This window comes from Crocuta crocuta, unplaced genomic scaffold (assembly GCF_008692635.1).
Source record: "Crocuta crocuta isolate KB4526 unplaced genomic scaffold, BGI_CrCroc_1.0 scaffold289, whole genome shotgun sequence".
Taxonomy (NCBI): domain Eukaryota; kingdom Metazoa; phylum Chordata; class Mammalia; order Carnivora; family Hyaenidae; genus Crocuta; species Crocuta crocuta.
Genome location: NW_027533264.1, coordinates 586,030 through 607,434, shown reverse-complemented (window position 1 = coordinate 607,434; position 21,405 = coordinate 586,030). Strand labels below are relative to the sequence as shown.

The 21,405-nt window shown below is 53.9% G+C and overlaps 1 protein-coding gene across 1 annotated transcript; it reads right to left on the bottom strand.

The window, feature by feature from the left end:
- Nucleotides 1-2,357: 2,357 nt before the first annotated feature.
- On the bottom strand, nucleotides 2,358-17,634 carry HROB (homologous recombination factor with OB-fold). The gene is made up of 10 exons (XM_077747719.1): nucleotides 17,408-17,634; nucleotides 16,383-16,433; nucleotides 11,373-12,548; nucleotides 9,795-9,878; nucleotides 8,188-8,328; nucleotides 7,482-7,590; nucleotides 7,207-7,292; nucleotides 6,728-6,853; nucleotides 5,001-5,124; nucleotides 2,358-2,986 (listed from the first exon to the last, which is right to left on the bottom strand). Exons 1-10 carry the CDS (start codon nucleotides 17,408-17,410, stop codon nucleotides 2,895-2,897), a joined length of 1,992 nt encoding a protein of 663 aa, XP_077603845.1. The 5' UTR covers nucleotides 17,411-17,634; the 3' UTR covers nucleotides 2,358-2,894.
- Nucleotides 17,635-21,405: the final 3,771 nt, after the last annotated feature.

Sequence of the window (21,405 nt, the reverse complement as noted above, 5' to 3'; positions counted from 1 at the left end):
GAGGGACCCGTCCCAGGGTACCGTGGACAGAAGTGTCCCGCCAGAGTGGGACCGGGATTTATTCAGCTGGGTCTCTGTGACCCAGCAAGGGCCTGGCGCACAATAGGTCATGATGTGGCTTTAGGAGCGCTTGGCCGGAGGCAGGTGGGCCCCTGCGTGCAGCGCAGGGACTGAGGGCCCTTGTTCTCTGCCAGAGCGACGCTCATCTGCCTCCCCAAGTGGGTGGCAGCCGCCGCCTGGGCTGTTTCCGGCGCGGCCCTAACCCTGCCTTTCGCCCACTCTGGCCCCAGCCTCTTGGTGGCATTCCAGGGTGGGGGATCCCAGAGGAGGCATGACGTCATGCACAGCGAGGCCCTGGAGATCCTCGGAGAAAGGCGCCTCCATAAACACGGCTGTGATTAACGCTGTCGGAACCCATTGGGTGTTTTAATTGCCCCGCCAACGGCCCGCCTGAGCGCCCACAGCTGGGTTCCCAGGCTTGGGCACTGGCAAGGCCAGGTGGGGCCAAGAGGGTCCAAGGTGGGGTGGGTGGCGCCTTCCTTCAGAGGCACACGGTAGTCATGGCGTGCAGGGTGCAGGTCCGTGTTACCTCCTCAGCTCAGCTACCCCCCGCCCCCGCCCCGGCCGCCTTCTTGTCTGTCACACAGGCCTGAGGGTGCTCAGAGATACTGTGTTGTCTCCCATCTTTAGCCTCAGCTCCCTGAGGGCAGAGAATGGAGGCTTTTATTGCAACCCGCACCCACACCCACGGGGAGCCCAGGGGCGGGAACGGTGCCAGGTGAGTGGCTCCCCGCCCTGCCCTCTGGGGACTGAGCCTGAAGGGTAATGAGGGACACGAGAGCCGAGGACGCCAGTCAGGACTGTGAGAGGTAGAGGGACTGAGGGGAATGGCCTGCAGACCAGGCGCAGGGCGCGGTTCGGGTGCAGGAAAACCCCACGGCATGGGGGGCCATGGCCCAGATCTGGGCTGCGTCTGCAGGGCTGGGGAATTAGCAGCGGGTAGAAAAGGAAGCACATCATCTGTTCAGGTAGGAAGGCTGCTGGCGAATTAGCCCCTTCTTGCTCCTGGGCTTGGAACACAAAAGCCTTCTAGGACACGGTCCCACGGCAACCAGAGGCCAGCTGAGCAAGGCGTTCTTAAAGCACTTGCTCACTTCAGCCTTCAGACAGGGATCCAGGAGATCGGCCTTTCTTTGGGAAGGAGATTAGTGCCATCCCCCAGAACAGCGCCAAACCCACCGGGGGCCTGAGGCTCACGGCACCGTCTGGAAGGCTGAGGCCGACGCAGGGCAGGCTGGGAGTCAAACTAGGGTCTTTAACCCACACACCCTCAGCCCTGAGCGGGGGGACAACTCCTTTCTTCCCTTCATTTCAGAGAGGAAAACAAGGCTGGTAACTTAGTATAATTCCACCTTGTGCCCCTTGTTCAACTCTGGTGTGAAAGGGAGCACAGCAAAGCTACAGTGACAAAGGACTGTTGGACAACTGAATAAAGTAGCGCTGGGTTATGACCCAACACTTAAAACAAATACCCTGATACCCGAGTCCACCCTGATATAATTGTAGGACTGAATAAGAAATGAGGGAGAATTCCAAACAATCTACAGAAATCGTCTGTCCTTAGAGAGGGTAGAACAGAACTCCTCATTCCGTAAGCATGGGCCACACCCAGTGACTTTCTGCCACAGAGGACAGTATGAAAAGAGAGAAGAAAAAAAGGTACAGTGGAGAACCCTGGCAAACACTACTTCAGCCAGGTGATCAAGGTCAACATCAACTCTTGACGCGTGATGAGAACACACCTTACTTCTGTGGCCTTCCTCCGCGAAACACATAGCCCTAGTCTCATCTTAAAGTTCCAGTAGAGGGCCTCCTGCAATGTGCTGGACCCATGCTCTTCAAAGCTGTCAAAGTCATTAAAACAAACAAAAAAAAAAAAAACAGAAAAAAATGGGGAAGGTCTGAGGAAACCGCCAGAACCGAGAGGAGCCTGAAGAGACAGGACCCCTTAGTGGAACGTGGGATCCTGACAGAAAAGGGACAGCAGGGAAACTGTAAATTGGAAGAAAGCATTAAGTTCCACCAACCTTTGTCATGTACGATTCCCGGTTGTTTAGTTGTAAGAAGTGTTGGTACTAACGTAAGATGCTGAGGGGGAAACTGGGTGTGGGATGCACAGGAACTCCCTGTACCATCTTTGTGATAATTCTGTAAATCTACAAGTGTCTAGGAGAAGAGTTTATGGAAGAAGAGACAGGGAGAGAGGAGAACGAGCAGCTTGGCTCTGCCCCGGCCAAAGCACTGCCAGCAGGGCAGGCAGGACGAGCAGCAGTGAGAGCGGAGACCAGAGGGAGGCGAGCGGGGCAGGCAGCTGCTTTATTTCAGAACAAGACACCACAGCCGCACCCCTGCCCCCCGCCCCTGGGAACCCAGGGCACAGGTGAGCTGGGCAGCTACAGCCTCAAGAGACAAAGCAGAGGGAAGTCCGAGTGTGTTGCTTCCCCGCCCGGAGGGACGGGCCGCCACTGCTGGGGTATGGCTCCTGTGGCTCCTCAGGTGTCCAGGGAACAGGGAGTAAGGAGCTCAGGGGCCTCTAAAGTCAAGGTGAGGCAGGGGAGGGCCACACTTTCCCCCCAGCAGGAGAAGGAATGGTTGCACCCAAGGGCCTGGAGGACAGAGCAGCAGAAAGGTCATTCCTGGGCTGAGTTCTGGCATGAGTGACAGGAGCGGGGAGTCGGAGGGACAAGGGTGCTCCCAGGGAAGGCACCCAAGGTCAAGGTGGCCCTAAAAGCCCGGAGCCGTGTTTATCCTGCAGTCGGGCCAGGCTCCCCCTCTCGCCGGGACCCGATCCGACACAACCGGGGATCCTGCTCGGGTGCCGAGAGGCTGTGTGCTCACGGAGGGTGCCTCGCCTCGGGGCAGTCCCAACTGCCGGTCCCACAGAAAAAGTCCTCAGGGAGCTCACTCAGGAGTCCGTCCAGGTCATCTGCAGGGGGACATGGAGAGGGTAGGTGGACTTAGTGTCAACAGTAGGGTTCCACGTCACTCAGATCCAAGCTCCTGCCCTTCAGGGGGGCCTGGGCCTGGCCACACAGCTGGGCAGCCGTGACGCGCTAACGGCCTGAGGCTCGCCCGCCTCCCCTCTTCCCTCTGTGTCCCACACGCGCACACACAGGAGGCACGGACAAAATGCCAAGAAAAGACTCTCCTCCTGGGTCTCGGTGGTCCCTCTCTTTGCATCCAGAGGCCTAGCGCTAGACAGGCTCCAGAGCTCCTCCAGTGCAGCCCTCTCCTCGGACGTGGGGGGAGAAAGGCCGGGAAAGCCATCTGAGGTGTTCGGCGTCACGGCATTCCCTAATCTGGTTTCTCGCCTCCAAAGTGTGAGACAACGTCACCCCCTTTCCCACAGGGCATCCAGGGGCGCTTGGAAGGAAGTAACTGTCCCCGACTGTAGTTCTCAGGCGGGTGCTTACGTCTGAGATCCTGGACCTCGAGCCGGGTACCAGCACTGCTCACGATAGCAGCTAACACTTGCGGAGCGCGTGCTGTGCTGGGCGCAGGGCCGCACCCGCCCTACTCAGCCCTTCCTTCCAGTCCTCACAGTACCCTTCACAGGGCAGCTCATGGTTCTTCCTGTTAGAATCCCCACTTTGTCTGAGGAAAACCGAGTCCAAAGAGGTCAAACAGCCTGCCCGTGGTGAGCAGACCCAAGGTCCCTCTGACGCCAGGGCCACGGACGACTTCCAGCTGGAAAACCCCCGCACCGTGGACGGAGTCAGGCCGCCCTGGGAGTTAGTCAGACTGGAAACTACACCTGTGGAGGCGAGTCCGGCCTGGCACAGACATGTGACACATGTGGCCACTGGAAGGGTAGAAGCCCGTCTGAGGACATTCAAAATCTGATTGAGGTGACCAGCCCTGTACGAGGGGAAGTGGGACTGAAATTAGTAACAGAAAAAGGTGGCTGTCACTAGCTACATTAGGGCTATTTGGGAAAACTCTGCATTAAATGAAGGGGAACGAGCAGTCAGCGCGGGCCTAGGGAACTAGGAATCAGGGTAAGAACAAGCACGGGTGTCTCCACGCCCTGTCCAACCATCACAGGTGGTTGTCTGCTCGGCACGTCTGTCCCTACAGTGCAGGCGTGACACCAGCCACAGTACTGTACGGGCAAGCCTACTTCTAAGGAATGAATGCAACATTCCAGAGAAGATTCCAGCCTAAGGGGTACTTTCTCATAGGCTCTAAGTAAGTGGGCTTTGTGGTTTATCCGCTGGTCTACGGCAACATTGGTTCATGTGAGACACTCCCAGGATTATTTAAGTAATCTCTACACCCAGCGCGGGGCTTGAATTCACAACCCTGAGATCAAGAGTGGCACACTGTTCCAACTGAGCCAGCCAGGGGCCCCTGATGCGAGACACTTAGCCATAATCTCATGAACCGTGGGGCCAGGCAGGGTTGAATTTATGGAATCAAAAAGCTGAGGCACAGACTTGGATCGTGCTAGCTTCACCTGGGTGATGTGCCTCACCCCCCACCCCGAGGAACAGGCTGGTCGTACCCCAACAGGTCTGTATCCTGGTCCCACATGGATGTGGGGCCCCTCAGCACTGCCTGGAGGGCCTCTGAGCTTGGTCAGGATGGGGAAATCTGCCTCTGGGGTCTGGCCATCAGCCCACAGGAGGCTTGAGCTGTGGCAGAAAGATGGGGCCAGCTCCTCTCCTTGTGGCTAACAGCACATGGCCTGGAAACGGTGCTGGGGGGGGGACCTGTGGCTCACGCTGTATTTGCTTCACGTGGTCCCTCTCACGCTGCTAGTTAGTTTGGGGACTGCAGCCTTGCCTGAAAAGACACCACATCTGATTTCTAAGACTGTAGAAGACCCAAAGATTGACAGGAGGAGGAGAGACAGGCAAGGCCAGATCTTTCTGGCTGTGCTACGCAAGAGGAAATAGAAGGCGATGCTTTTTTGCCTCCCGGGGCGCTGACTGCCTCACCTGCTTCCGGGAGTTCCTGCTCAGGGGAGGCCCCTGCTTCTGCCCCGTGCGCTGTTCTCAGGACTCTTCCAGACTTTGCGGTCTTGGTCTCTTGATGGAGGGCACCAGCAAAGCTCCCAGGGTCCTGGGGACAGAGGGCCTGGTTACCGCCGCCTGGGCTCCTGATAATCCTCTGGACAATTCCATGTCCCCCCAGACAACCTCAAAGGAACAGGTGGGGGTTTGGGAAAGACACAAAAGAGGAGGGCGGCAAGGGCCAGTCACCTAGGGGAGGGAGATGAAATACCCAATGCCCCAAACAGCAGATAATTTAAAAAAACAAAAAACCTTTTTCGAGCTCTCTTCTTTACTAATTCTGTTGGTTGCTGGTGTGTTAGGAAATCTATATATAGCTAGAGCAGAGAGCAACGTGGCCATTCAAAAATTTGCTGAGGAGTTGGCCTGGGATTAAAAAGCTGTTAATAATCCCCACACTAGCTAATATATGAGCAGGTAATGGAAATTAGTAATTAAACTGTTAACTACAGTCAGCCCTAGGGAATGGGGATGGAGAAGAGTAAGTTTCAAGCTTTGCTTGACTCTGTACCATTTCAGTTTTTGTCAATGAGTATGGATATCTTGATATTTAAAAAAAAATTTTTTTTAATGTTTTATTTATTTTTGAGAGAGAGACAGCGTGAACAGGAAGGGGTCAGAGAGAGAGGGAGATACAGAATCTGAAGACAGGCTCCAGGCTCTGAGCTAGCCATCAGTTAGCACAGATCCCAACGCGGGGCTCAAACCCACGAACCGTGAGTTCATGACCTGAGCCGAAGTCAGATGCTTAACAGATGGAGCCACCCAGGCGCCCCGATTATCTTGACATTGAAAAGAAAAGGAAAGATGGTTTTTTTGGAAGGAGGGTGATTTTGAGAAAACATGGAAGGTTAAGGGGAAAGACAAGGGAAATGGAATCAGGCCATTAGAGCGAAACGTGTACCATGAGTGGAAGTCATCGGTCGAACCCGTTCACTTTATAGATGAAGCAAGAGCGGGGGCAGGGCCAGGACTTGCCCAAGGTCACATTACAAATTACCAGCAGAGTGGGGACATGACCTAGGTCACCTGACCTCCAGGCCAGGCCACGATAACAACCCAGGATCCCAGGAAGGGTGGAAGGGGCCACCGAGGGGACAGTGTGGGCCAAGTCAAGGCCAGGCTTGGCACTCTTAGCTGGGAGTGGAGCTGCCTGGAGCCCCGCTCTCCTTTAGTTCCCAAGGGGGGTGTCCCCACCTGGGTTCTGTGTGGGTGCCGCCTCACTTAGCGTAGGTGGAGGCCAGGAGGGAAGCCGCAGAGCGAGTGCCGGCTCACCCGACAGTGCAGATGTAGCTCGCTCTTCTCTGCCACCTGTAGCAGATCTGACCCTCAGTCACTTACCGACCCCACACCCTCTGGGGGACCCACAGCTTGGTTAGTTCTCAAGTGACTCCCACGCTCTCCAGGGCCCAAGCCTGTCATCAGATCACGATCACCAGGAAGCCGGCTGCTCCAGGTCCTGTTACTCTGCCGTCTGGCAGGTGGCTGGGCCCGGAACAGGAGGAGACGACCCTGTCCCCAGAGGCATCTCCTCACCTCAGGGCAACTGCCCCCCCCCCACCTCTGCTCCCGAGGGTGAAGGAGGGGAAGATACCAGAATATACAGGCAGGACGCGCATCTCCCAGGCCCTGTTCCATCCTGCTCCTCTTACCTCGGGGAAGGGCTGAGATGGCGTCAGGAAGTTCCCATCTCCAGAATCTGGGCTGTAAATATGGACCAGGTTGTTGGGTGTCACGTTGAGGTAGTGATTTCGGAGCGAAGGAGAAAAGACTCCAACCTGGAGTTGAGGAAGGGGAAGGTCAGTGCCCCGGTGGGGCACCAGATGTAGTCCCATGCCACCTGGTCCCCGCCTGCCTGTCCCTCCCCGGCCTCGGCACCGGGCTCCCGCACACCGGCCCTGCCCCAGCCCTGGAGTAGGAGCCCAGCAGAAGTGGGCACCATGCTCCCCTCTCTGCAAAACACAAGCCCCCGTCCCCATCCGCCCCCACAGAATAGGAGGCAGGGTCTAGCACTAGCCTGGCCATCCCCTGCCTGGGACCGGGAGGGAAGGGAGCCAGACCGACCACTCGGGGGCCGTCTCCAGGGTCGGGAGGGCTGGTGGGGAGGGTCCCCCATCTGGAGCCCCCATACCTGCTTCAGCAGCAGCACCGAGCCAGGCTTCAGCTCACTCTGACGGGTCTCGAGCAGCGACCTGTGCAGCGTGCCCTGCATCTCTCCTGCAAATACCGTGTGGCCCATCAGGCTGGGTCAGGGACAGCACAGTGACTGGATTGGGCCCTGGTGGGGAAGTGGGCTGCTCGCTGCCTCAAGTTTCCCATCTGCACATGGAGAGAGGATGGCTCCTCCTCATCCCCTGAACTCAATGAAGGCCACTCATCAGACAGCCCCAGAGCCTAACTTCTCACCCGTGGGGTCCCTGAAAACCACACTGGCGTCCATTGTGCTCCGGCTCAGGGACTTGACCATCACTGCCATGCTGGGCACCTTGTTCCTGGGAAGCTGCTTCAGGGCTGCCTGGTTACAAGGAGAGGCATTTGCTGAGCAAGATGCATCCCACCTGGAAGGTTCCCAAGTGCACCAGGGCAACCGGGGGACGGGGTGGGGGTGGGGAGGGGGATGGAGCACAGGCGTGGTGATGATCTTGTTTTTGTGGAGGGCAGAAAGGCAGTCTGAAGCACCCATCCTGACTCTCTCCGGCAGACCCGGAGCTGGCAGGTCCTTTCGTCCCCCTGCTTCCTTTCTCCAGCATGTATGTATTTACAGAGAGCTACGTCACAGCAGGCTGCGGGCATGTGTCTGCATACGACCCCTGACCTCTAGGGGGCTGGAAGGCTAACTGTGTGCTCACCCCGCCTCATCCAGGGCCTGGACGTGCAGAGACAAACCCATAACCCGCTTTCTCCTCCCACCTGTGCCTGATAGTGTGGACAGTAGTGGGATGCCAGGTGATTGGAAGATACAAAGGGACTCGATGCTGCGGCTCAGGGCCAGGCCTGGGGTAAGAGGGGGCGAACAGGCAGCCCCTTTCCTGAGGTGGATAGGACAGCAGGTTGGGAAAAAGGATCAAAATGGTCCTCCTCGCACGTCGCAGCACCCAGGACCCTTCCTTACCTTCCGCAGCACCATGACGATGCTATAGGTGCAGAGGAAGCAGGTGGGGTCTCTCTCATCCAGGCCCAGGGCAGCTTTCATGGCCAGCCAGGGCCCTCGCCCAAAATCCTCCTCCGCCGACGCCTGGGAACTAGTAACCATCTGGCACCACAGAGCAGAGGGGGGTGGGGGTGGGGGGCTGTGTTAATGGATCCACCCTGCTACAGACCTTGACTGAGACAGGACGGAGGGGTGGGAGGGAAGGGCATGCTCCCTGCAACACGGTGGCCACAGTCTCTCCTTTCTTATCCCCTTGGTCACAAAATGGTACCTGAAATCTTGTTGCACAGCCCATCCTTCACTTATCAGCGACAGCAGAGGTGCTCCTGGTTGAATTTATTTCATTTCATTTTAGGGCACCTGGGTGGCTCAGGCGTTAAGCGTCTGACTTCGGCCCAGGTCAGGATCTCATAGTTTGTGAGTCTGAGTCCCCCCTTGGGTGAACCATGAGCTCCACTTCAGGTGAGCCTCTCTCTCTCTCTTTCTCTTCCCTCTTTCTCTCTCTGTCTCTGCCCCTCATGGGATCCTCTCTCTCTTTCTCCCTCACTCACTTGCACCCTCTCTCTCTCAAAAAAAATTTTTTTTCATTTTAAATCAGGTCCTGACTTTAGTCGCACTGAAGCAAAAGCCTATCTGCCCATGCTTATCTCTTATGTAACAGACTCGGAAAGTCTGAGGGCCAGGGACCCCCACGTAACACTGATAGGGTTCCGGGGTGCCTTAGTCATTTTGAAACCAGTCATATTTTATTTGGGATGCCTCTGGCTTAACTATTAACCATCTTATACTAAAAAATGCTTATATTAAAAAATGCCTTGGTGTCTCAGTCAGTTAAGCGTCTGACTTCAGCTCAGGTCATGATCTCGTGGTTCATGGGTTCGAGCCCCCTGTTGGGCTCTGTACTGACAGCTCGGAGCCTGGAGCCTGCTTCGTCTGCTGTGTCTCCCTCTCTCTCTGCCCCTCCCCCGCTCACTCTGTATCCCTCTCTGAAAATGAAACATTAAAAAAAAGAGAAAAATATGCTTTGAACCCAGAGGAGTATTTGCTGCTTTGGACCTGAAGCTGACTGCTGGATCTGTGGAACTGCAGCAAAGAGAAAAATAGCTAGAATTAAAAGCAAAAGCGGGTGTGAAGGCAGAGTCGGTCAACGAGAATCCCAGTGAGGAGGAAGGATGGGTCTCATCCACCAAAAAGGAATCCACTGGAGGAGAGATGAAGGCAGATCCTTCCCCGCTCAATTCCGAGACCTGAGAGGAGGGGTTCCTGAGATACAATTTCCTAATAATTATTACACTCCCCTCCCGAGGGAAGGTGGAGTCAGCTGGGCCTTTCTTTCTTAGAGAAGAAGACAGGACCCCTGGCATCCCTCAGCATCAGGACAGGCTTCCCTTCGCGCCAGGACAATTGCCACCTCCCCAAAGTGCCTTGTCCACATGCCCTTGGGCGTGTGACCCTGGGGAACAGGGCTAGGAGCACAGACTCTGCTTCTCAACTCCTGAAATGTGCGGGGATGTCCCTCACTCTTCAGTGATGGCCCAGGAAGCGAATGCTCGCAGGGAATGAGTTACCTCGGCCCGGAATTTGGCCAGGGCGCCGTGAGTCGGAGTCTGCGGTGTGGAAACCATGATCTCCTCCAGATTCCTCCCGCCGTGCTGCAAGGGGAGAGGGGTGGAAAAGGCGAGAGCGAGCTCAGCAGCTGTTATTTACAAGTGCCGCATCTTGTCTGGGTTACATAATGAGTTCAGGAAACTATCAGGGACAATTAACACATATTACGTCTCTCCTAACGAAGTCTCAGGAGCCTCATGGGCAGCTCAAAAAAAAGATACTTTGGGGACTGTTTTGGGAATGTGAGGAAGCTGGAGCTGGCCCAGGAGCAAAAGCCAGGGCTTCCTGAAGGAGGCAATGACCCGGATAGAGAGGCCTGGGATAGCCAAAGGGGCAGTTTTCCCCACGTCCCTTCTCGGGGACCGAACCCTTCCCTACAGAGGTTTGGTCTGGGAGGAACGTAGATGGTTGGCCTTCTTGGATCTCCCTTAAAGTGCTAGCGAAGGGCAAGTGACAGACAGAAATGACTTGAACCACCCTCAGAATGTGAGAAAAGGAGTACACCAATCACAACCGGACCAGACCCGTAGAGTCCCGTTATCTGGGATCTGATCCAAGATGGTCTGATGGATACTATCCCTCCGCCACCACCGAAATCCAAACTCCCGGCACAGCCCGCTTCCCCACGCCGACCCTACACGCGAGCCACAGTGAGCTGTGCTGCACTCCTCTGATAGCATCTTGCTCTTATGCTGCTGTGCCTTTGCACATGCTATTCCATGTCTTCCCACTGCAGAAATGTGTCCCAGAGCACAGCCTTCCTACACACACCTGTTAACCTCCTAGCCATCCCGCCAGAGCCCCTCAGTAAGGAGCCCAGTGTCTCCCCTGCACCCGAGGAATGACCTCTACTCACTCTATGCATTTTATGTCTAATTGCTTCTTCGCCTCTGCTTCTTCCACTGGGCTGAACGACTTCTATTTTAACCTCTGCACTCTCAGTTCCAAGCAAATTGCCCAACACATACAAATCCTTGGGAAATAGAAGGGAATGAACTGCCCGCCTTAGTGCTAGCAAGAAGTGGGTGCTCAATGGAAGCATAAAAGTTGTCGAGGTCTCAGAGCCAAAGGACCTCTCTCGTCTGTGGTTTTTTGAGCACTCGATTCTTTCTTCCCACTTTGTTTTGACTTCTTCTACCACTCTGAAAGCCCTCTCTCTGGGGCACCCACATGGCTCCATCATTTAAGCCTCCAGCATCAGATCAGGTTATGATGTCATGGTTTGTGGGTTTGAGCCCAGCATCGGGCTCTGGGCAGACAGCTCAGAGCCAGGATCCTGCTTCAGATTCTGTGTCTCCCTCTCTCTCTGCCCCTCCCGTTCTCACTCTGTCTGTCTCTCTCTCGAAAATAAACGGAAGGGGAGGGGAGGGGAGGGGAGGGAAGGGAAGGAAAAAGCCCTCTCTCTCCTTCCTTCCCATCCTCCCCCCAGGAGTGAAGATAGTCTGGGACCAGACGACACTGGGCACTCTCCTTCTCCCCGTCGTCCGCGCAATGTCCTGGACAGCTCTGGCTTCTCCCAAAGAGGAGCCGTCACTCACCTGGTGGGGCAGGACCCCTGCGGGCCCGGGGAAGCGGCGGGTTTTGGCGCCGGCGCGTTGTTGGGGTGTCCGGCTGGCGGCAGTGACCAGCTGCACCAGGTGGTTGGTGACGATGGGCGTCTGCAGCGCTGCTCGGGGAATCAGTGGGGAACGGGGGCTCTTTGGGGGGCCGGCGGGACACTTGACGGAAGACACTGGAGCTCGGGGTTGTAAGGGGCTCCGGGGAAATGACGTTAAGTTAGTCCTTGAGGGAGTAGGGCAGATGGGGTTGGGCGTTCGTGGTCCAGGAGGGGGAGATTTGCCCCGTAGGCAGGCGTTTGGACACTGGAACGACTGACTGGGGAAACGACTCTGGGGGCTGCTCTGAGCAGGTGTGCTGGCCGCTGGGAGAGGCGGCAGTGCTCGCAGAGCAGGCCCCTTGGGGCAGGCTTCTGATCGGGGCTGCTGGGCAGGAAGCACGGAGGCGGCTGGGAAAGGAAGGTCGCTCACGGCACCAGGTCTCAGGTGGGGCGGCGCGGCCCCACGGCGGACACCGGGTGCTTGGGGCTCGTCATGGGCTGAGCTGGTCCTTAGTACGTGGGAGGCAGGCGTGGGCCCCTTATGGCAAGACCTGCTCAGGTCAGCTACGCAGGCCTTTTTAGCCAAGGCCGAGTCCTCCTGCTGCCAGGTGGCCGGGACTCCTGGGGCCTCACTGCTGGTCCCAAGTCCCAGCTCCAGGCCAGGCCCCTCCAGCTCCATGCTTGCCAGGACCTTATCAAAGTCATCTTGTTCAGTCCCCTCAAAGCCACTAATCACCTGCTGCGGGCTCTCAAAGGGGTGCAGGGAGCGGGAGGCTGAGGGCGGGGAGCTTGCTGGCTTCCTGAGTGCTTCTGTCAGTGTCACTCGTCTGTGATGGCCGGTCCAGCTGCTGGAAGTCGAGATGGGCCTTAGAGGGGCTGTTCCTGTGGAAGGTGGACCCCTGATGGCCCCGAGTGTGCTGGAGGTAGGAAGGCGGAGTCCCAGGGCTGACGGGCCCAGAGCCTCTGAATGAGCAGCAGGGCATGGCGGCGGCTGCCCAGAAGCCTGCGCCTGCACAGTGTCCCGTGGCCTGGAAGAGACAGGCCTCAGGCACCCGGCATTCACGGGCCGTGAGCCAGCAAACTCGTTCTCTGCATCCTCGACAGCAGACAAGAAATCCTACAAAGAAACACATAGTGGGTTTTGGCATCTGGAAATTAAGAAACATCTCTCTCTCTTTTTTACATTTATATTTTGAGAGAGAGAGGGAGACAGAGCGCATGTGCACACACAAGTGGGGGAGGGGCAGATAAGGGGACAGAGAATCCAAAGCAGGCTCCGTGCTGTCACCACAAAGCCCAACATGGGGCTTGAACTCCTGAACTGTGAGCCTGAGCCGAAAACAAGAGATGGACGCTCAACCGACTGAGCCACCCAGGTGCCCCAAAGAAACACTCTTGCTTTTACTATTTCAGGTATGTGGTGTGTATATAAGTGCAGATACGTCTCAAGTGAGAAACCAAGACATGAAAGGCAATGGTGGAGTCTCTCACCGTCTTTGACTTTGCCCATGAGCCCACCTCCAGACTTTTTTTTTAAAAGATTTTATTTTTCAGTGATTTCTGTATCCAGCGTGGGGCTCGAACTTACAACCTGGAGATCAAGAGTCCCATGCTCCACAGGGGCACCTGGGTGGCTCAGTCGGTTAAGCATCTGACTTCGGCTCAGGTCATGATCTCACAGTTTGTAAGTTCAAGCCCCACATCAGGCTCTGTGCTGACAGCCTGGAACCTGCTTCAGATTCTATATCTCCTTCTCTCTCTGCCCCTCCACTGCTCGCACTCTGTCTCTTTCTCCTCCAAAAATAAATAAACATTAAAAAAAAACAAAAAAGAGTCCCATGCTCCACCGACCGAGCCAGCCAGGCACCACACCACCTCCAGACTTCTACCAGGAACATTCTGGGGCGCCTGGCAGGCTCAGTCAGTGGATCCTGGGACTCTTCCTCTCCATGTTGTAAGTTTGAGCCCCACACTGGGTANTGCCTGTCCCCAATGCACACCTCCCCCTGTCCACACACACACACACACACACACACACAGCCATCAGTAAGCCAGAGACCTTGGATCCAGCAAAATAGGCAGAAGTTAAATATAGCTTTTCAGGCAAGTTAAATTAAGTATGGATTCCAGTTGGGAAGCAAGGTGAGATTGACACCTTCAAGAGCAACAGCCCTGTTCTGAGGGTGTTTTTGAGTCAGAACTGCTGATGTAACTGACAGGAAGGTCCCCTCCGCCCCCAGCCCCTGCTGCTGCCCCGGTGTGTCTGGGCCAGACGAAGGCTTCTTCTGGCTTTGCGTCCTGGAGCGTAGCCTACTCCATGGGATTTAGCAATAATAACAATATTAGAATCACGGTGGCAATAAACTCCTGACCATCCTGGAGGCTGACAGATCCCTTTCCTCCTAAAGAGCTGACTCTTAGACATGACGTCATCTGCCTTGGGAAGGAGGAAAGGGACTGGTCATGGAACAGAAACTTGAACTGTCTGAGTACTTCACTCTTTTTTTTTTTCTTTTTAAGGTTTTATTTATTTCTGAGAGAGAGAGAGAGCGTAAACAGGGGAGGGTCAGAGAGAGAGGGAGACAGAATCTGAAACAGGCTCCAGGCTCTGAGCTAGCTGTCAGCACAGAGTCCGACGCGGGGGTCGAACCCACGAACCATGAGATCTTGACCTGAGCCAAAGTTGGATGCTTAACCAACTGAGCCACCCAGGCACCCCACTCTTTTTTTTTTTTTTAAAGTAATCTCTATGCCCAATGTGGGACTTGAACTCACGACCCCGAGATCAAGAGTCATGTGCTCTACTGACGGAGCTGGCCAGGCGCCCCAGAGACCTTCATTCTTTTTTTTTTTTTTTTTACATTTATTTATTTTTGAGAGACAGAGCATGAACAGAGGAGGGGTAGAGAGAGAAAGAGACACAGAATCTGAAGCAGGCTCCAGGGTCTGAGCTAGCTGTCAGCACAGAGCCCGATGCGGGGCTCGAACCCACGAACCATGAGATCATGACCTGAGCTAAAGTCAGATGCTCAACCGACTGAGCCACCCAGGCGCTCCCAGAGACTTTCATTCTTAATCCTGTTGCCGGCCCAGCCGGCCTACCGTCACCTGGTGAGACCCACGCAAGGCACTTGGCCACGTTTTCTGCTTATAATTACACATCTGCAAAGCTGAAAGACAAAGACAAGGACACATCTCCTCGACAAAGCTGGCAATTTTGAATTAAAAAACNACCATGAGATCATGACCTGAGCTAAAGTCAGATGCTCAACCGACTGAGCCACCCAGGCGCTCCCAGAGACTTTCATTCTTAATCCTGTTGCCGGCCCAGCCGGCCTACCGTCACCTGGTGAGACCCACGCAAGGCGTGGACAAACGTCTGAACAATCTGAAACCACACTGGGTGCCAGGGACCATGTAAAAATTTTACCAGAATTCTCGCAATGAATTTCACAGTGGCCCTAACGGGTATTATTATTAGTCCTGTTTTATGGAGGCAGAAACAGAGACTCAGAGAAGTTACGGAACTCCACAGAATCAGGACTAGAACCCATATGTGCCCCCATCACTATGCCTTAGGGCCTCCGTGAATGAGACAAGCCAGAGACTGATTTTTTAAGAAGTCTGAGGAAGGTCTGCTTTCCTTTTCAAACTTCAGGTTCCAAAAGCCTAGAAAGTAGGTAAGTGTGGAGGGGCGCCTGGCTGGCTCAGTTGGTTAAGTGGCTGACTTCAGCTCAGGTCATGATCTCACGTTTCGTGGGTTCGAGCCCCGTGTTGGGATCCATGCTGACAGCTTGGAACCTGGAACTGCTTTGGATTCTGTCTCCCTCTCTCTCTTCTCTCCCTGCTTACACTCTTTCTCTCTCTCTCTCTCTCAAAACTAAATAAACATTAAAATATTTTTTTAAAAAAACTATTTAAAAAATAAAAATAAATTAAAAAAAGAAGGGAGCGTGGGGCCCTGGTGCAGCATTCATCTCCATACTGAGTACAAACTGGGCATCTGGACAAAATTCTAAACACGATTAAAAACAAATTTCTTTAAATGTTTATTTTTGAGAGAGAGAGAAGCAGAGCATGAGTGGGGGAGGGGCAGAGAGAGAGGGAGACACAGATCCGAAGCAGGTTCCAGGCTCTGAGCTGTCAGCACAGCGCCTGATGCGGGGCTCGAACTCACAAACCTGCAAGATATTGACCTGAGCTGGAATCAGACGCTTAACTGACTGAGGCACCCAGGCGCCCCATTCCTAAACATGATTTTTAAAGCACAGCGCTGGGAGACACAAAAATAGGTTTGAATGGCTTGTCACGGAGAAAATAAAGCAACTCTGCTCTATAAATGTAGCTTGGTAGCTTCCACATGTGTTAGCCTGGAATCAGGAGGCCAGGACCCTTACCTGGAATGTTAGTGCTGTATTCTGCAGCAGGTTAATTTACCTATTTGGGTTTTACTCACTTAACTCCTACCTCTTTCTGAAAAGGATTTCAGGTAGCAATTTTGGGCCTCCCAGATGAAACTACATCCGTTGGATCCGAGAGGGAAGAGAGTCGTGGGGATCGCTAGCTAGTTCAGTGATCTCTGACGATACCCCCAGATTAGAAACAGCCCTGCCTGGGCCCATCCCCAGAAGTCCTGGTTTAATTGGTACGTGTTAGGGCCTCAGCAGGGGTGAATCTAATGTGCCAGCTTCTGATCTGGTCGAATCTTTCATCTTCTAGGCCAGGCTCCTTATCACATAACAGGATGCCAATTAGGCACCTCATGTCTCTGGCTTTTTGTTTCTAAACCAGTTACATGTCTCATCTTTTCTTAGTCTCTCACAGACAAAAAAAAAGCTATAACAAGTCAAGTCCAAGGAGGGCTGGGGCAGGCTGCTTTGAAACGTTCTAGGTCTGGGTGCTTACAACTGAAGACCTCCTCTGCTAGCTCTGATCACCAACACTTCCTTACCTCATCTTCAAACTCCTCTTCCACAGTAAACAGCTTCTGCAAACTGCATGCCTGAAAGGAAAACAAAGCAATGGAGGTTGGAGCAGGAATTCTGCTTGCAAGTACATTCTGTCCTCACTCTGCTTCTTTCCAATTGTAACACGACCATCAGGTGTACTCTGTATTTTTATTTATTTTTTATTTTTTTGCTAGTGCTGAGGAAGGAATAAGGGATGAAGAGGGAAGAGATGGAGTTTACTTAAAGATTGGATGATTCAGGATCCCTTCTTGTAAAATAGTCCACGCGGGTCCATCTGCGTTAGCCCTGGAGGGGGGAAGGGGGGGGCAGGTAAGAGGAAAGCTGCCAAAGGGAACATGGGTCATTCATTAGACTCAGCACTGTGCACACGGGCCTACGGATTTTGCAACATCCCAAAGATTTGGCCTGGGGAGCCCAGGTCAAACAAGAGGCTACCATAAATCCAAGTGTGCCCAGCAGTGCTAATGGCCTTGTTCCTGAAAGCCAAACCGGCGGCTTCCTTCTATCTAATCCAATGCCCCAGAGCCAGCATTCCAGGAGGGCAGGATGCCCCAGCCCACAGTTCTTTCTTTCTAGGCAGCAGGGCTACCATGGCCAGCTCAGCAGAGGGCTGTGCCTAACCCCAGAGGCCAGAGGAGCAAGAGCTAGTTAGCTAGTTAGTCTAGCCGGTTAGCTAGTTAGTCCCCCCACCCCCAAGGGTCCAAGGACCAGAGTGTCCGGGTTAGAGGTCGGGGTCGGGCTCTGGAGCCCTGACGTTTGAGCACACCGGGGAGAATGACCAGGAGTGCTCCAAGAAGAGACAGAAGGCAACAGGAGGGAAACTGAGGCCCAGAGGGAGGTGTGTGGAGAGAACCTTCCCAAGGGTCTCCAGGCAAGCACCGACTAGAACCCAGGTCTCCCGAGGCCACCAAACTCTGACCCAAACCCTAACCCGGCCGTGCAGCTAGCACGAGAGAGGGGGCTGGAAGCCGGAAGGCAGTTCTGCGGCCCCTGGGCGCGGCATTACCATGGCGACGGCAGGCGGGCTCCAGCCGGGGGCCGGGAAGGCCCAGACTCGAAGGGTCGCCGGGGCCTCGGACTTGCTCTGGGCGGGAGAGTCTGAGTCCGGGCTGCAGGGCCTCTGAGGCGAGGTCGGAGAGAGGCGACTCGGCGACCCTGGCGGGAGTGGGGGGCAGGGGGGCGCGAGACGCAATCGCCGGTAAGCCGAGGACCGGAGCCGGAGACCACTTTCGAAGCGGCCGCGACTCCCGAGTCTCCGCCCTCTTAAAGGGGCTGGCCTATTTCTCTCCCGCCGACACAAAGGCCCTTCCTCCGTCAGTCTTCCGCCTCGGCCTTAAAGGGAAATGAGTGGTCTCTCGGTCGCCCCCTAGCTGTCCCTCGGTCAGGTCGGAGGCTTCAACAGGAGTTCCGGGAGAGCAGGTTGGAAATTGGGTCCCCAGTGCTGCCCCCACACCCTCCTCTCTAGAGTTAAGCACACCAGGGACTGGGTACAAGAGCGTGAGTCTCATTCACAGCAGAATCCGTCGCTGTCCCTTCTGTCTGATGCAAGCACCTGTCTGTCCATTCATCTGTCCATCCATCCTTGCAACACGTAGGTATTAAGCAAAGATGTTCTTGGTCTTGCTCTTTTTATCCTTCACATTTCAGCTTAGATCTCAGATTTTCCCTGTCGCCCATCTCTCAGGTAACATCCCTCTGCCCACGGTTTACGTCTTTATTGTGGATGTATTGAATGTCTTCCTCACTAAAATATGAGCTCCCAGGTTTCAGCACCAAAACCAAAACCAACCAACCAACCAACCAAAGAAACAAACAATATGAGTTTCATGAGGGCAGGGACCTTGGCTTGTTCAACTTTGTAGCTCCAGCACTTAGCACAATGCTCAATAGAATTATGAAAGGAATGACACAACCACTACCATGTACCTGACACAATGCTTAACACCTGGGGATAGAGAAATGAACAAGAGTCCTTGTGCCCTCAAGTTCACAAGTCAGGGAGACAAAGGTCAAAAAGTAGTCCAGGATAGTTGTGCAGAGAGATGCACAGGGTCCCAGTGAGCTGGCAAAGCTAGTTAGGTCTTATCACCGAGCCAGTCCTCAATCCTCCTTCTGTTTTTCTTCTTGCTTGTCACTATAGGGCTAGTTGGAGTGACACTAGAGCCACATAGTCATTTATTTGTTTGTTTGTTTATTTTTATTTTTTTATGTTTTATTTATTTCTAGGAGAGAGAGAGAGAGAGAGAGACAGCGTGAGCAGGGGAGGGTCAGAGAGAGAGGGAGTCACAGACTGAAACAGGCTCCAGGCTCTGAGCTGGCAGTCAGCACAGAGCCCGATGCGGGGCTCGAACCCACGACCCGTGAGATCATGACCTAAGCAAAAGTCGGACGCTTAACCGACTAAGCCACCCAGGCGCCCCTGTTTGTTTATTTTCAAAGTAGGCTTCACATCCAGATTGAAGTCCAACATGGGGCCCGAACTCATGAGCCTGAGACCAAGACCTGAGCTGAGATCAAGAGTTTGAGGCTTAACCAGCTGAGCCACCAAGGTGCCCCTAGAGCTGCATGGTTTTGAGGATTCAAAAGACAGGAGGAAGGTAGTTGACTCAAGTTCGTAATGTGATCTGATCTGAGCCAGCCTTGGATCTTCCCCTAGGGTGGCCTGGACTGGCCTCACCTCTGGGCAGCCATCATAGCTTCATGTGGACCCATTTACCTGTCACATGTCAGAATGGGAGCCAAAATGGTGGTGGGAGATGGGAGCTGGACCTCTTAACTCTCATCCAAGTTAGGAATTGCTTCACAGCCTCTGTGTTTCTTCTGACCCGGGGTTCAAATCCCCACCCCTCCCACTTACAGGCCTCCTTTCCTTACTGGCCCTCCCGGGAGGGCGCAGCTGTTCCTGCTCAGCTATGGTTGATCCTGGAGACCCAGTGCCAGGGCTCCTTGGGCATCTGGGCTCTGTCAGCTCCAGCTGGAGGGGGATCACAGAGCCCAAAAGACCAAGAGAACTAATAGCAACTCCTATCCACACTGGAATTTGCAGCTTCCAATTTTAATCACGAGCTCATTTTGTCTCCACAAAGATCCCATAATGAGTGAGGGGCCGGTATTATTTTACAGATTAGGAAACTGAGGCCCAGGGGATAAGAAACCCCGTTGGGATCACATAGTCACTTAGTGGTGAATCTTCTGATGGGAAGTCCTGTTTTCTCCTCCATCACNGAAAGTCGGACACTTAACTGACTAAGCCATCCAGGCGCCCCTCTTCCATCACTTTTCTAAGATGAACTTGGCATCTACTGTCCCACCTCTTGTTAGAACTTGGATAGGAGTTGGAGCAAAGGGAAAACGTGGACCCGTGACATTTTAGAGAGGAGCTGGCAGGACACAGTGAGGAGGGGGTGTGTGATTTTAGAGTTGGGAAGGACCCTCATACTGAAGGGTCTCCCTTCCCCCAAATCAAATGTCTTCTCCTTCCCAGCGGTGTCATCTTAAGGGAAAAGCAAAGACTTGTTCTCCATGGTGACGGGGCCTATATCCTTTTCTCCCTCCTCCTGGAAGAGAGGTTAGTATTCACTCTAAGAACCTGGCTTGAGGCTAATGGAGACTCAGGCTCAAAAGGAAGGGGTGGGTTCCAAGAAAGGGCAAAGTGGGTGCTCAAACTTGGCCTAGAGGGCCACACCAGAAGACACCAGCTCCCCAGCTATGAAGTGAGGTACAAAGGGGAGTGAGCGTAGTGAGAGGGTCTTAACAGCTCTCTGATTTAACCCATTATAATAACAGCCAGTACTTCCTGAGCACTGCCTGTGTGCCAGGCAAGGTTCTGGAACTTCCCATGTAATGGCTCACTTGATCGTTGTAACAAGCCTTGACATAGGTGCTAAGATTACTTCTGCTTTACAGAGGAGGAAAAGGTCAATGTCTTGCCCAAGCTCATAGAGTTAATAGGCGGTGGTAACTTCCTGCTTAGTCTCCCTAATCCAAGCTCTCCTCCCTCTGTCCATTCTTTCTAACATGCCAATGGGATACTATTTTCCAACAGAAAAACATTTCAATCCTCTCAGTCGCTGAGGGATGACATGTAAAATCCTCAGAGCCTGCAATGCCCTGGCACCTGCCTCCCTGCCCTAGCTCATCTCTCAACCAATCTCAAATACCAATCCTTCCCCCACCCCACTCCTTCTTCATGACCTGGCTTATAGTCTGCCTCCTCCAAGAAGCCTTCCTTACTGCCCCAGGAGACCCAGCTTCCCTTCTCTTGGGTTCCCTGCATGTTTGGCCTCCTTCCGTTAGGGCTTGGGCCTCTTGTATACCTGGTATTGTCTTTAGGTTCCCTCACACCTCTGTGCTGGATTTCATACTCCTTCAGGGCAATATCTGTGGCGTTTCCTTTGTGAACTGGTACTTGGAATAGGACTCGAACACTGAAGACACTTAGCAAGTGTTTGTTGAATGACTTAATGCCGTTTGTCAAGAGGGAGTGTAAACAAATCTGGGCAACTCCATGCTTGCTTCCCCAAACCCCTGCAGTTGCTGGGTGAGGAGGCTCACTTTAGGTACAAAGGAGGATGCACCTTGAGTGCGTGTGTGTGCGCGTGCACGTGCGCTAGTGCCAGTGCATGTGTGTTTTGAGACAGCATGCTGCATTGGCCATGAAGTTAGACAAATCTTGGTTTGTATCTGACCCTGTTGCTAACTGGCTGTGTGGCAGTTTGCATTACGTTATTTTACTTCTCAGAAACTCAGCTCCTCATCCGTCAAAATAGGATAATACACCTTCCTCGCAAAGCTGCTGTGAGATTAACCGAATTAATGCACTGAAATGGCTAAGTCCACGCCTGGCATGTTGGCAGGGGCTCAACAATGTGGGCTCCCTTCCCCCCCTGCTTGAGTTGGCAAACATGTGCTCAGATGTGTTATGAGAACCACATGGTTTGAGTTTGTGTCTATTTCAGCACATTTGCAAATGCATTTTGCCCTGACTTGTATTTTTTACTGTAT

Excerpts from the sequence above, each read along its gene's own strand:
- HROB (XM_077747719.1), bottom strand. Across the intron at positions 12,549-16,382 it reads AAGAGGAGTTTGAAGATGAG|GATTTCTTGTCTGCTGTCGA; the intron begins GTAAGGAAGTGT and ends GTTTCTTTGTAG. Across the intron at positions 7,293-7,481 it reads GGTTTTCAGGGACCCCACGG|GAGAGATGCAGGGCACGCTG; the intron begins GTGAGAAGTTAG and ends CGGTATTTGCAG.